Below are 14,079 nucleotides of genomic sequence, written 5' to 3'. Positions count from 1 at the left end.
CTTTCCCTGGATTAGGATGCCGCTCTATCACTTCCCTGTTGCAAAGCTGCCAAGCCTGCTCCTATCATCCCTGTGTCTACTGTAGGATACACAGAACACCACATGGAAGAAAATTTGGCAGTGAAAATGCTTAACTTCAGTTGTTAGTGGCAGGAGGGAATAACCTTGAGGCAAAGAAAAGTCAACACTTTCTACAAGGATCCATCTGGCTGGGTAAAGACATTTTCAGAAAAAGGCCTCACTGCGAACAATAAAAAGCTAATGGAGCTCCAGGGATATCCCTGCTAGTTTGAAAACTCCTAGCAATGGCCTGTCTACACCTTCTATTTTATTATACGTGCTGCACACCTTATTGAAGGAACTATTTTTTGTTCAGGTGACTGCCAGGAAAATTCATCACCTGTTACTGCCTATATGCACATTGTTAAATTGCAAACAGATCAAAGGAATATCAATTTATTGTTAATAATTTTTTACAAGTTTCCCTGCTCTCCAGTCAGCTTTTCTCGACCATGTACTCTACTGCCTAACAAACAAAAATACTTCACACCATGTAATGCATAGCTGTGCACTGGAACATTTCAGACATTTGAACTGAGTCCCTGTTGGAAAATGTCTTACACAAAGCCAGGACTGCAACATACTTCTCCTGGCTTTGGATACATATACATGACAGAACATACCTCTTTTGACCCTTGGGCACATGTATACATGACAGAACTAGGAAATATTTTGGGCTAAGGCTGGCAGCTGGTTAAGTGGCTTGGAATGTTACAATATGTCCCAGGGAGATGGATTAGCAGCCAGGTGATGTGACTGCAGGCATTAAATTGTACACACCTTTAATGCATGCCTGTGCAATACATCCCTTGCTGCACTTTCATACTGTGTGAGTGTACATCATCTCTAGACCCACTGATAACCTCTCTATCTACTGGAAGACTGTCATCCTTGTGTTGAGGGACTGCTGCCACGTGATACAAGGATGGGTATGTGGGTAGGTGGGTGTTTGTGGTATATACACCAACTCTCCCCCATCCCCCACAATTTAAGACGTCCAGATCCTGGAAAGTGTAGAACAGACCCATAAGGCACAGAGTCTGCTCAACTCTCTCACCGGGCAAAATCTGCATTTTGTATCTTTAGGAAAGAAAAGAAAATGACACCAAGAGACAATTGCAATATCAAACCTTGCTGGGACTCCTCTGAGTGTATGGTAGAGCTCAGCCTTTTCCCAAGGTCAGGTTCTCTTTAGCTTTCGGCTTTTTTGTCTCTTCTGTCCTGGTCTGTCAAGCCTCACGACCCACTTATCCTCCGAATATCCCATCAGACCCTGAATCTTTGACAAAGCCTGAAGCCATTGCCCACTTTCCTATTTTCTACTACTCAGTGAAGCAATGGTGAGTGCAGCATGCGTGAAAAAAGCCAAAAGAAACTCACAAAAAAGGGAGCCATATATTCATGAGGGAATGATCCCATTCTGTAGCACTGGTTTAGTAGCCTCTCTCAACCCCCAGTGCTCTGCGAGTACTGAAGTACCGATTGTAGGACTGGGGTTTTAGCCTTCTGTATACCCACTACTGTTGCTGACAATACAGTTTGGGGCTCATTATCTATGGTCAGTGGTAAAAAGCATTTTAAAAGGGGAGGCTATTTTACAATTAAATACACGGTGAAGAACGAAAAACTTTTTGAAAGGTGAAAATAGGTCAGCACACATGCACATGCACACACACACACATGCATGCGAGTTGCGAGACAAGCCATAAACGTGACACACAAAAAGTAAAATCACCAAAGCTGTCTTATACTATGGTGCGGATTGGAAGCTCTAAGCTAATGAGGTCTGAAAACATCTTTCTGATTGAAGACTTCATTAAAAACAGAATGTTTTGCCTGTAGTCTTATTGAGCTCTTGCTCATGAAAGTCTATGCAGGGCTGATGCAGTTCTGCTAGTATCATTTATGGTACTATCTAGAGGTGCACCGATATAAATAAAATGTTCTGTATTGGAAATCACCCTGATGCGGCAGATAATTTCTGATAAATGCCCAGGAGTGTGTGCAGCAACAGCGCAGTGCGTAAGCAGTGAGGAGCAGAGCTGGCAGTATGGGGAGGTGTGTGCAGCTGGTAAATCTGGTGTGGTGAAAGGGGAAGGGGAGGGAGAAGGGGAAGGGGAGGGAGAAGGGGCATGGGGGCGCAGATCAAGGCCCACGCGGTGAGGGAGGGTGTGGGGTTGGGGTTGGGGCTAGGGCAGTGGCTGCGCACCCGAGGCCAGGCAGGTGCGGGACATGGGAGGGGGCACAATTCATCTGGTGCTCGTCTGGTGGCTCCCACTGCTCATCCAGGCACGGTGGGGAGGAGGGTGCCCTCAGATCTGGGTGGGCCAGGGCAGGCGGGGGCCTGGCTCTTCCCGGCCTGGCAGATCCGGGGGGCACACCTCCCCCAGCCCACAGATGAGCCACTTGCAGCTCTGTCCCGGGCCTCTCCCCATTCTGGCTGGTCAGCACCTGCCCCAGCCCCAGCCCCAGCCCCATTCCCTCCCTCACCGCACGAGCCTATATCTGCCCTCCCAAATACCCCCTCCCTCCCCTTCCACTACACCAAGCTTACCAGCTGGATGACCCTCTTCAAGCTGAAGAGCTGTGTATCAGAAATCAGATTGGTATTGGCTGATATACCTCCTTAAAAATTGACTATTGGTATCGGCCCCAAAAATCTCTATCGGTGCACCCCTAGTACTATCATGCCTAGTCACTGTGCTACATGCTGTACAAAGAAATGAAGAAAAAAGATGGTGTCTGCTTCTGAATTAGCAGCTTTCATCCAAGTAGCTCTCTTTTAACTGCCAGTGATCTGCACCACAGACCCTGGGCTGGCTGGTAGAAAGTGAGCGTCTGGAGTGGTGGTTTCCCTGTTTCTTCATATTGCTTATTTCCTTTGTAGAACAATGCATGAATGAATTCCCACCCTTGTCTAGGCTTCTCTGTATGTGAGAATGAAGGAAAAGTTACTGCTAATGTCTGATAGAACTCGTTCAAAAACTGGTTAAAATAACATGTAAAAAATCTATTGGAAGGAAACTGAACCAGAACATTCAATTTATGTTTAACAAGAATCCTGCGTTCTCTGCATAATTCTCTGCATAAGTCATCCTGAGGTACTCGCTGTTTTAACACAAACGAGAAAAATAGCACTTTACCTTACTGCAGTGTTGTTTTTTATTGTACTGGATCAGAGTCAAGACTCTACTCCTGTGTACAATTCCTCTCCTAATGTAGTGTAGTTCACCCCACTTCAGCATCCACCAACTTACCCTCCAGGGGACAGAACCGTGTAACCATCTCTGGCATCAGCTTCCCTTGCTTGTGTTGACAGTATATCTCTGCAATCTCCTGCCGACACTGCTTAGACTTGGATCGGGACAGAGCTGAGATTGCCTCCTTGCCCGAGATCTCACATCTTGGCAGTTGGTCATACTTTATTTCAGGTGAGCTGTTCCCATTCTTTTTTATATGGTGCTGTCTGGGAGACCTGTGAATTTCCTTCAAGTTGCTGCTACTACTGTTCTTTACAGCATGGTCACCGAAGTGCACTACTTCATTGGAGGTCTTTCCCAGCAATGAATTCTCCTTTACCTTTTCTTCTTGCTCTAGTTTCCTTTTCAAGTGCTCCTTCTGCTTGCTAAGGGGCTTCTTCACCAGCTCAGGCTGGTGTTTTTGCCTCTGAGTCCTGGGAGCAAAGTTACTGTTATCAATATTTTCAAAGTCCTTGGGTACAGAGTTTTCATTATTGCTGTCTGTTCGCGTTTTCTCTTTTGGACGGTGGGAAAAATAGCCATCCTGCAAGAGTCAAAGAGAAAAACCATTACACACATTATACTACACTCGTCTAATTGTATTATGTGCAACTTTTACATCGAAAAGGAAAGTCAATTAAAAGATAAGGAAAAAAAGAAATAAACATTAGAAATACAGGACAGAAAGAGACCTCTTGGGTCATCAAATCCAGTCCCTTGCTATTTGAAGCACAAAGTCATATAATCCCTTTAATTAATTAATACCAGGCTGTGATACCCAGATTCACATCCTGTGTTTGTAACGGGCTGGAAAGGGGAGGCTTTAGTTATGTTCATGAGCAGTTACTCATTTGGGGTTTGATCCTGCTCCCATTCAAATCACCTGCTAAACACTCATTGATGTCAATGGAGCAGGGTCAAATCCTCCTATACCTGTGGCCACTTTAAAGGGATTTTCTGTATGAATAAATGTTTGACGCTCAGGAGCAAGAGCTCCAGAATCTGCCCTGTGGAGCAGTGCTTTCCTCCAGGAAAAGTCCACCGATTAGACTGCCGATTGTGAACTATTGTTTTACTCAGTGTGAACAAGGCTGCTCTTTACCCTTTTCCTGATGCCACTTGGCTATTAGAAAATGGTTTGTTTTTAAAATCATGAATGCTTGCAACATTGTTACTGACTGACACACAACAGCATCACGGTAATGCAGCCAATGAGAAAAGACAATTTGCAAATGCTAAATAGTTTGTAGGCCTAGGGCGGTTGTTCTCAACCTTCTTAGGCTTCATAATGCCTGTGAACTGAGCAGCACCCCAATTCACTAACTCATTGACTTATTGCCGCATTTAACTCCTGGCCAGTGGTTGGGGATAATCACGAGCTCATCTCCTTGCACTGGCGGTGCTTATCTCCTCACGCAGGGGGAGTGAGAAAGGAAGAACATTTAACTCCATGAGCTTATTTCCTTGCCAGGCAGAGAGGAGCCTACACTTACTCTCTTCACAGGGCCTGGCAGGGAAGAGCGAATACTTATCTCAATGCACCCCACAGCACCCGCAAAAGGAGACAACGGCAAATCACCCCAGCTGAGAACAACTGGCCGAGGGTAAATGGCAGTCACAGATTCTGAAATTCCCTAAAGAGGAATCCAGCAAGTCTCCACTACAGCCTGGAGAACTACACAGCTCAAAAACAAACTCAGTTAAGTAGTAACTGTCCTGCAGCATTGTCCTCCACCCCAAATAGGGAATATGATCACAGATATAACTTTAAAAAAAATTATCCAGGAAAGGCAATACAGCCAGGAAAACATTTATCTGACACAGAATAACTACTTGCTTCACAATTTTACCCTGTTGCTATAGAAACTTATTCTAGTGTAGCAGTGATTGCCAATGAAGATTTCTAAGTTAGACTTTCTTTTGTCATCAGAGGCCATGCCATGTTCATGGCAGTTCTCTGTGAAGACAACATAGGTCAGCAGGAGGCATTGGACAGTACAGTACACCCTTCTTGTCAACTTTTATTTTTATGAACTCTAATGCCTGGTTCCCAGGACAAAGTCAAGTCACTTGCGGCTAGTGCTGACACTACAAGTGCAGGAGCCGGTCTCACGTCAGCACTGGACATGCATCAGGACCACCAAAAATACAGAAAAAACAAAATGAAAAGCATGTTACTGAACAATGGCTCCGGCATGGTGCTGTTCCACTGCCTTCCTCTGAGGTCGAAATCATTTCCCAAACCACAAATGAACTCAATAACTGGTGTGCCTGCAAAAGCTGTGGTGATGTACTTCACCCCAGGACTGTCACGTTCTGCTTTTCTGTATGGGAAATTTCTCTAGACAGAGGAACAAGAGATGCGTCACACCTGATAAACATGACTGTTGGGCAAGTCTGTCCAGCCTTTTGCTTCCAGTTCTGGCGAATACCATGCGATTCAAAGAAGGGGAGATAAGAGAATCCCATTCATTTGGAAGACTGTGCAATGCAATACCACATCTATCATGAGCCTTTCAGAAATCAGCTTACAACCCAAGTATTGGGCTCCACATTCAAATGCTTACCTGCCCACAGCCACATCCTGCAGTTCGCATGCACATCAATCTCTACTGACTTCAATTGTTATTGATAAAATTATCAGTCCCTCAGAGTCAACTTGTACATTACAGAAATTCAGTACAATTACATAACAGATGATGCTTCCCTTTCACACCTGTCAGGACAAAGCCAGCTTCTCTTTGCTTCCTAATGATCTACTGCTGCAGTCATTCAAATTTTCTCTAAACAGTTAAGGGGTATAATCAGGCAGGCACAAAGTAATTTGCATTTTTATGCATCTCTGTCCCTTCTCATAAGATTCCTTGGTAGAACAGAACTGCCAAGTTCTGCGCCGCCTCATGTGTGACACTGATGCAAATTAATTAAACGGCCTATGTGCATATCTATAAATGATATGCATATAACAAGAACCTTCGGCTTATGGCCAAGCATACCAGGCTACAATCAGCTGCAAAGGGAGGTTAGGTAGCTGCACACAACTTGGGAGCTGTGACCAAGAGTTGAGTTGACTGATATAGGCAGGAGGAAGCAAGGGTGCTGGAAGGGATTTGAGAATTCAACCATGCAGATGGTTGTCAGACTGCTGCTTCTTGGAGGTATGTGTAGGAAACAGTCTGGAGGGTAACAGCCTTCAAGGATGAAAGAAGAGGTGGAGGGGGAAGTGGGACACTTGTAAGAGAATTTGAGGAGTAGACAGGTAGATGGGTGCCAGATGCTGGTGGGATATATGAGAGGAGTTAGCAGGAGAAGCGGGGAAGAGAGGAAGAAGTGACAGAGCCTGGACACAGTAACTATCCTCATTTTTCCTTGTGCTGCCACATTTGCCACGGCAGCTACTTGTGGCCTCCTCCACGCTGCTCCCTTCTGGCTACTATCTGCAACAGGGAGTGGTGAAAGGGAATGCAGTAGGTTGCCTGCTTCCCTGGAGCCTTGTTTCAGTTTATTTCTTGGCCTACTAGGAGTCTTTTCAAGCCTTGTTTCGGGCTTGAACCTCCGCAGGATGAGGGCAAGGGTGCGCGAGTTGGCGAGCAGCTGCACAGAGAAATTCTGTAATGAAGGTGCAGGGGCCGATGTTCAAAAGAACAAAGGAGAGACAGGCACCATGCTCCCACCAAAAGTCAATGGCAGTTGCACACCTAACTCCACACTGTATCTTGGGACATGTCCCCCAGGAAGCAGGATACATCAGTTAAGAAGTAGGGAAGATATTCATGAAAAGGGGAAGAAGAGTGTGCATGCAAGAGCAAGGTTATAGGAACGAAAGAGAAACGGATGAGAGAAAACAGACTCTGGAAAAACCGGAGAAAGAGATCTATTTTTAGAAGACAAATACGATGGAGAAAAGCCTGAACAAAAGCAAACACAGTAGTTACTTGCTTAATACACTATTTGGTGGGAAATTGATTGACAATACTGTATAATTACACAGGAAGCATGAGTGCTGTATTCCATCAGAGCGCAGTGGGTGTGATGGAGCTTGTCTTTTGCACTCTAATTAGATGGACTTAGACTAGAAGGACTTAAAATTTTAGGTCCAAGAAATGGACATCTCCATTTTTTCAAATAGCACCAACAACAGGGAGTAGCTATGGGAAATTTGGTATAAAACTTCTTTCAAGGGGGGCTGTAAATATTTATGAACTTTTCTCTAGGCTTTTCTTGTTTTCTTTCTACTCACGGCAGGTCTAATAAAACAAAGCCAGGGCTTGTCAAATGACAGCATCCACTATAAAGAGTGACAGTAACAATTCTTAGTACCCGAGAATCACATTTCATATTCAAAGCACTTTGTAAATATTAGCTAATTGTTTTTCATACCTCTGCTGCGAGGATCTATTTATTATTCATATTTTATAGACTGATGGAAGTGAGAAAATGATATGCCCAAGGTCAGAGACAGAGTCAAAACCACAGCCAGATTTCACCTGAGCAGTTTACATGGGTGAATTTATTATTACCAGCAAAACTATTATTATTATTATTTTGACAATGCAGAGTTGATGCAATAGAAGCTATTCACTGAACATGAGCTGAGTGTTTGGCTGAAAAACAAATTGAAGAAAAAGTTTTTGAAAAGCCAAAATTCATTTTGATATTCTAAAACTAAATATTTTGACTTGTTTAAAATTTTTTTTTATATATATATATATATTCTTTTTTTTTAGAAAAAGAACATCTGAGTGCAAACCACAATGTTTTAACTATGGGTCTATCCATATTTCATGATTCAATCTTTTGTTTTTTAAGGGGTTTGTTCCATGTAAATGAGAGGGGGGGAAAAGGCTTATCAACCAGAAACAACTTTTCCCTCCAATTTTTCATTCCACCCATAAAGCAAAAAAAAAATCACTTATTTTCACAGTCCAACTCAGCAGTTCCTAGTTCTGCCCTGTACTCAGCCCACATTGTGAATATATTATTCAAAACAAAAGAGGCAAGCTGCTAACAGACCAAGACAAATGTAAAAAATGTAAAGCTTATTAACATTATACCCAAAACATCTCTATTGAACAGCTGCTGCTGTGACTAATTGGCTATTATTTCATATATTTGATAGTTGTCATGTTTCCTTTATTCTTAACCAATCTCTATAACCTTAGGTTACTTATGCTAATTGTACATTTTGATCTATTTTATTTTAATGTACTTATTGTAATGACTTTGCATTTGTATGTTTGTGCAATAGTTCAGAAATTCTAATTGTTCTGCTGCTATGTTCCTCTAAGCTGTTGCTGGAATCCATTTTTATTCTCATGAAATATTTAAATACAAAAAGTCTTCCATTTTTTTCCAATCTTAGTCATGGTTAGTCAAAATGCCAAAATATGCTAACTACCATAATGGCTCAGTGACATGGATTGTGCTGCAGTGAAAGGTGAATTAAGAACCCCCAAATCCATTTCAGGAAATGTCATTCACTATTTCCAGACCATCAGAGGATTTTCCACTGATTACAGTCTGGGATTCAGACTGCAGATGCAGAGCCAGGAATGTCTAGCCTACTTTGCCACGCAGACAACAAGGGCAGACTGTTACCAAGCCATGGCAGAAGGATGGTTACATATAAATTTTAAAGCTCATTTTAATTGGTAGATGATTTTTACACCCCCTCAAACTCAGTTTAAATTATCCAGGTTATAAAGATCTGGAGAAGGAATTTCCAATGGGTGCATTTTAAAGCTTATATATTCCAAATCCTGTGTACTTGTTGCATGCCTCGATTAAGGCAAATATTGCCTACTGGTATGTTCTAATGCATACAAGAACAGACACACACTTGTGATTGTAACATATGTAAACATTTTAATAAACTAGACGTGACAAAGAGAAAGCCAGTACTAGCCTTCAGCGTAGGCAAGGCCTGTAATCTTAAAGGTCCCTTCTTCAGCACAGCAGTCTTAGAGATGGCCTAGGTAGGTATCTAATCATTTTCTCCACTGCTAGCCAGAGCATCTCAATCACTCATTCTTCCCAACCTTAGCAGAAGGACATATGGGCTAAGTACAGATAGTCAAAAAGCCCAAGGCTGAATCGATAGTCTTTGTAAGTTAGCCTAAACTGCAAAGATTAAGCTGAGAAACAACTGGACATTCACCTTTGACTCAGGAAATGCAGCCACATGCCTGCAGTGGCTCAGGCCATGAGCCAAAAGATGCTAGAGCATGGGTCTCTGGCACATAGCCAGCATGGGCTGTGTGTTTGCTTTTTCTTCCTGCTTCCCCCAAGGTCTCTGGGATTTGCAGTCCAGAATCACAACAGCAGGACTCCCCAGGGTTGCTCATCATTTCCTCTTCCTGCTTCCAAGTGCCTCTGGGATTTGTAGTCCAGTCACAGCCAGCAGTAAAGTTTTAGCAGGACAGGGTCATTCTGTACTCGGGGGAACGGAAGTTTAACCTCCTTCCCTGATTCCAGACACCAGTCGGGGTTTGCCTGGGGGTGGCCAGTCCCCTTCTCCTCCCCCACCCCCAACTCTTCTCTGCTGGAGCAGACGGCACAGCCCAGACCAGGGCTGGAAAGCATGTTCGGATACTGGGGGGACTGTAATTTAACTTGAACCTGGAAGGGGCTTGGAACAAAAGTTTCATAAACAGGCTTGATCCAAATCAGTTAAGTCTGATGCTACATTCAACCAGGTTTATCTTAAACCAGTTTTAGCCATTTTGAAACTGATTTATGTTCACTGAACTTCTACTCTGTTACAGGTTTCAACCAGTTTCTGATCATTTAAACTGGTTTATGTGTAACTTCTGTCCCTAGCCATGGAAAGAAAGAAATACAGCCACAGTGTATCAAACACCTATAATTCCAGGATGGGTATCAACCCCCTGGCTGCATCCAGGTTTCCTTTAGAGCAGTCTTCAAAATTACGCTGAAAGCCAGCACAGCCCCAAGAAGGATGAAGGAATAAAAAAGTGCAAAAGGTACGTCAAAGCCACCGTGGTGAAACTCTTTGGCTCTAAATATGCCAGAGCGCCTCAAATCCCACAGCCCTGGTAGAGCTGAGGATTTAAGGCTCTTAGTCTGATTTTACAAATGGACAATCCCTTTTGGGTAAAGCAAGTTAAGTAACTTTTCCATGACTGCAGAGCAAATCTGTTGCAGACCTCCTGACCCCTATTCCTATTCATGTTATACAAGACTGGCTACTTAAACTGCTAGTTCAAACTCTTTGAAAAATCCCCTTATTTATAAGCTGGTCCTGCAGCATAACTCAGCTCACAAGACAGGCTGCACAAATTGCAAAAGCAAACAGTGGGATCTTCATCACTTGATTCTGCCAGTTTCATTTCTTGATTATATGACAGCATTAAATGCAAGGCAGTGTATCCGAGACACTAATTAGCTAAATGAAACCTCACAGGCCCTTCCCCCACATACCCAAATTTATTCTCTATTTGGACCTATTGCACTTTAAGAAGTTCGAAATGTGAAATATAGCGGGAAGACATGAAAGAGCAAACAAGAACTTTATTTGCTGAGTTTCAACAATACCAGTGTGCAGAAGGGAAACCTACAGGGAAGCCACTTTACAGCAATCAGAAGTATCCCCAAGGTTAGTTTTCATTTTAAATACACTTTAAAGCACTCTTTGCCTGTAATTGGAACATTCCATCATTCAACACTTAGGGCCAAAATACCTAGCTGAAGCGATGGGAAAAGATCTGTCTTTTTCATTAAAGTCTTCCTAAGGTCTCCAAAGGCAAGTGCATGATAGGATATTTCTGTATATCTTGGCAATATCCCATCTCACAGTTTGAGTGTGGTTAAATGATTTTGTCTCCAAGTTTTTAAAAACACTCTACTTTATAAACTCTAATCCATACAGCAAGTAGCAAGTTGACAAGGAAGAAAGAAGAGAGGAAGGAAGTGAGGGGATCTCCAAAGGCATGTATATTTGGGGATTTTTCTGTGGGGATTCCTGTTCTTGTGCATAGATACAGGGCAAAATAAAACTCCTGCATGACAACATCCTACCCATCTCAACACTTCAGGAAACACATTTCTGGAAATTTGCAAGTTCCTGGATTTATGTCAGGCCAAAGCATAAGACCTGGATGCCTCTCAGCTTGGATAATATTTCAATTGACATCTGAACACCGCAACTTGTGCCCATCTCTGTTTCAAACTATCTGACCAGCATGCATGCTCCATATGTTGTCAGCATGCAGGAATGTGAGAACCATGGATTCACCTGGTTGTACATCACCACAACTCCACCGAGATTGGTGGTGCTAAGCTGATTGACATGAGCTGAGATTCCAGCCCAGAGAGTAGAAGTGTTATGTTCTTTCATGGCTGGCATACATTTGCACACAGATCCTGATAGGAAGCTGTGCTGAAATCTCGCAAGAAAAAGGAAAGCAAACAGATGATGCACTCTTGTACCATTTCCCTCATCGCTTCATCCAAAGTGTTTTCTTCCCCAGGAAGTGGGGCTCTGAACTTACATTCTGGAACGGGAAAAGACAGATTTGCTTCATGTGCAAATACTATATAAAACTAGGGTTTGCATTAACTTTCCCAAATGGAGGAAAAGAGTGCTCTAGCGGGAGCTCATTAAAACACAGAACCTTGAGCAACTGCAGAGATTCAAATTCTTGAGATCCAAAAACTGAACAACCCAAGAATTCTGTAAATGAAAGAAGCAAGTAAAACTAACTGAAAGCTTGATATGTTGGAAAATGAAAGGTTTAACAAATTCCAGACTAGGTCTCTAATCTCAAAACTGGATGGTCACCTCATACTTCTATATTGCTACCAAATTTGGATTCTCCATGTCACCAAGTTCAGTCCTTCAGTTCCTACTCAGGCACAACTCCCGATAAAGCCAAGAGCAATTTCTGCTGCTAAGAACTGGAAGATCAGGCCCACGCATGATGTCTGCCCTTTACACAATTTGGCAGACATGGAAAAAAAAATCACACCCAGTACCAGTAGACTAGCACTTCAACAGCTGCTGACAATTAACTCTATTCATTAGTAATATGCTGAAGTACAAGTGAAAGCAGCACAGCCTGTCCTTAAACTGGCTGAAGGAAAAATAGTTTTACTTGGCCTATAAAGCTGGACTAACTGAAGACTTCTTTTTTCTTGCCAAGGGCCTGTGATGAATTTTTTTAAGTCAACAAAATAAAGGCATCACTGACAACTCCTATTATCTTGAAACCAAGGTGCATGTTTCAATGGGTAGATTTTTCAAATTAAATCTTTCTCATCTCCTGCTTGTGTGTCTATCAGTTTGTTGACAGCACCTTTGTGTCTCCCTTTGCACTTTCAAACCACGTGAAACACAGACTAGATGTCAGGTCATACCAGGGGCTTGAAGCCAAAATCATACACAGAGCAAATGCAACTCGTGCTAACTGTACAAGACTTGACAGAGGAAGTGGAATATTCTCCTACCATCACCAAAAGGAACTGAACTTTCTTACTGCACAGATCTAATCTCAATTGCACAACATATAAAACTGTGTTATAATATAGGCTCCATTTCTGGCTTTGGCAATACAAGAATTTTGTGTTGTAGCAATATTTTTGGGAAGCTGTACCCAAATCCAGTTATTTTATGGGGTTACTGTATACAGACTGCTGCTCTTTCACCCCATGCAGTCACCTGCTGAGTTCTGACTACTGCTGGTTGAAGAGACCATACCCACTCACTTACTCATAGAAAATTAAACTTTGCATCCAAATAGAAACCAACAGATTTAAACATAGTTCCATTACAGTCTTTGAAAAACATTCATTTCTTTGTGATCCTCAGTATAACTCTAATGCGATCATACAATGTTGTTGAAATCAATAACACCCACAAATTTGCAGAGCCAAAGCAAGTGATAACTACTTTAGCTGTGCAGATAAAAGGCCGGTTCCTTCTCTCACTGAAGTCTACAAGACATCTGCTACTAATTTCCAAAAAAAAGCAAGATCAGGTCAAGTCTCCCTTTGTATTTTAAAGGCATTGGGAGCAAACTGTCAACAGTGTGCTTTTATAAAGAATCTTTTAGAGATTGTTTTTTTTTTTATAAATCCCAGTGGAAGGCGGCATAGGGGTTAACAGCCAGGGATGTCTCACTATTTTGGGTGTGCACTGTGCTTTACCCTTTCATGCAAATTATTTCTGCTGCGGGAAGGAATGTTCTGTTCACAGGAGTGTGCATGAGATTACTGCTGATTAGAATATAGATTTGCATTACTGCTAACATTAATGTAAAATTAAAACAAAATTAACATTTTGGGCCTAGACGCACATTGTACAAATAGACAGCGTGAATTCTGCTGCAAATACACATTCATTCTTACCTGTACATTTTAGCATACTATGGTAAGTGTGAGAATATACATGGCCTACAACTCTAAAATCTTCCATCATCGTCAATGTGCCTTGTTAAAATGTCTACTTAATAAAATGTAAACTCTTACTAGATATCTATATTATTCTCTACACGTTTGGTGATATAGATTTTGAGTATATAGAAACATACAGTAAGATTACTTAAATTCCTGGGTTTATTCATGAGACTATTAGTAGCAATGTAAAACTTTCATAATCTATAAAGAGATTGCTGAAGAATTTTTTTTCATACTCCATGATGAAACTAAATAGCATAAAGAGTCAGCTGCTGCTAACCGCAACACACAACAGCAACTAAGAAACAAGTCTTTCCTTTTGCCTAGAATAGGCAATAACTTTAGTCTTTAATGTCAAGCACTAACT

The 14,079-nt window shown here is 42.2% G+C and overlaps 1 protein-coding gene across 1 annotated transcript in view; it reads right to left on the bottom strand.

The window, feature by feature from the left end:
• The window catches only part of XYLT1 (xylosyltransferase 1), a 172,294-nt gene extending 158,560 nt beyond the window's left edge, over positions 1–13,734 (bottom strand). Inside the window, exons 1-3 of the mRNA XM_025216283.1 lie at positions 13,665–13,734; positions 11,667–11,812; positions 3,318–3,843 (exon numbers count right to left, since the gene is read on the bottom strand). Of these exons, the coding sequence (XP_025072068.1) occupies positions 3,318–3,843; positions 11,667–11,812; positions 13,665–13,734 (742 nt within the window). The remainder of the gene's footprint in view (positions 1–3,317; positions 3,844–11,666; positions 11,813–13,664) is intronic.
• Positions 13,735–14,079: the final 345 nt, after the last annotated feature.

The sequence above is a fragment of the Alligator sinensis genome, unplaced genomic scaffold, assembly GCF_000455745.1.
Source record: "Alligator sinensis unplaced genomic scaffold, ASM45574v1 scaffold980_1, whole genome shotgun sequence".
NCBI lineage: Eukaryota > Metazoa > Chordata > Crocodylia > Alligatoridae > Alligator > Alligator sinensis.
This window is presented reverse-complemented; position numbering and strand designations above follow the sequence as displayed.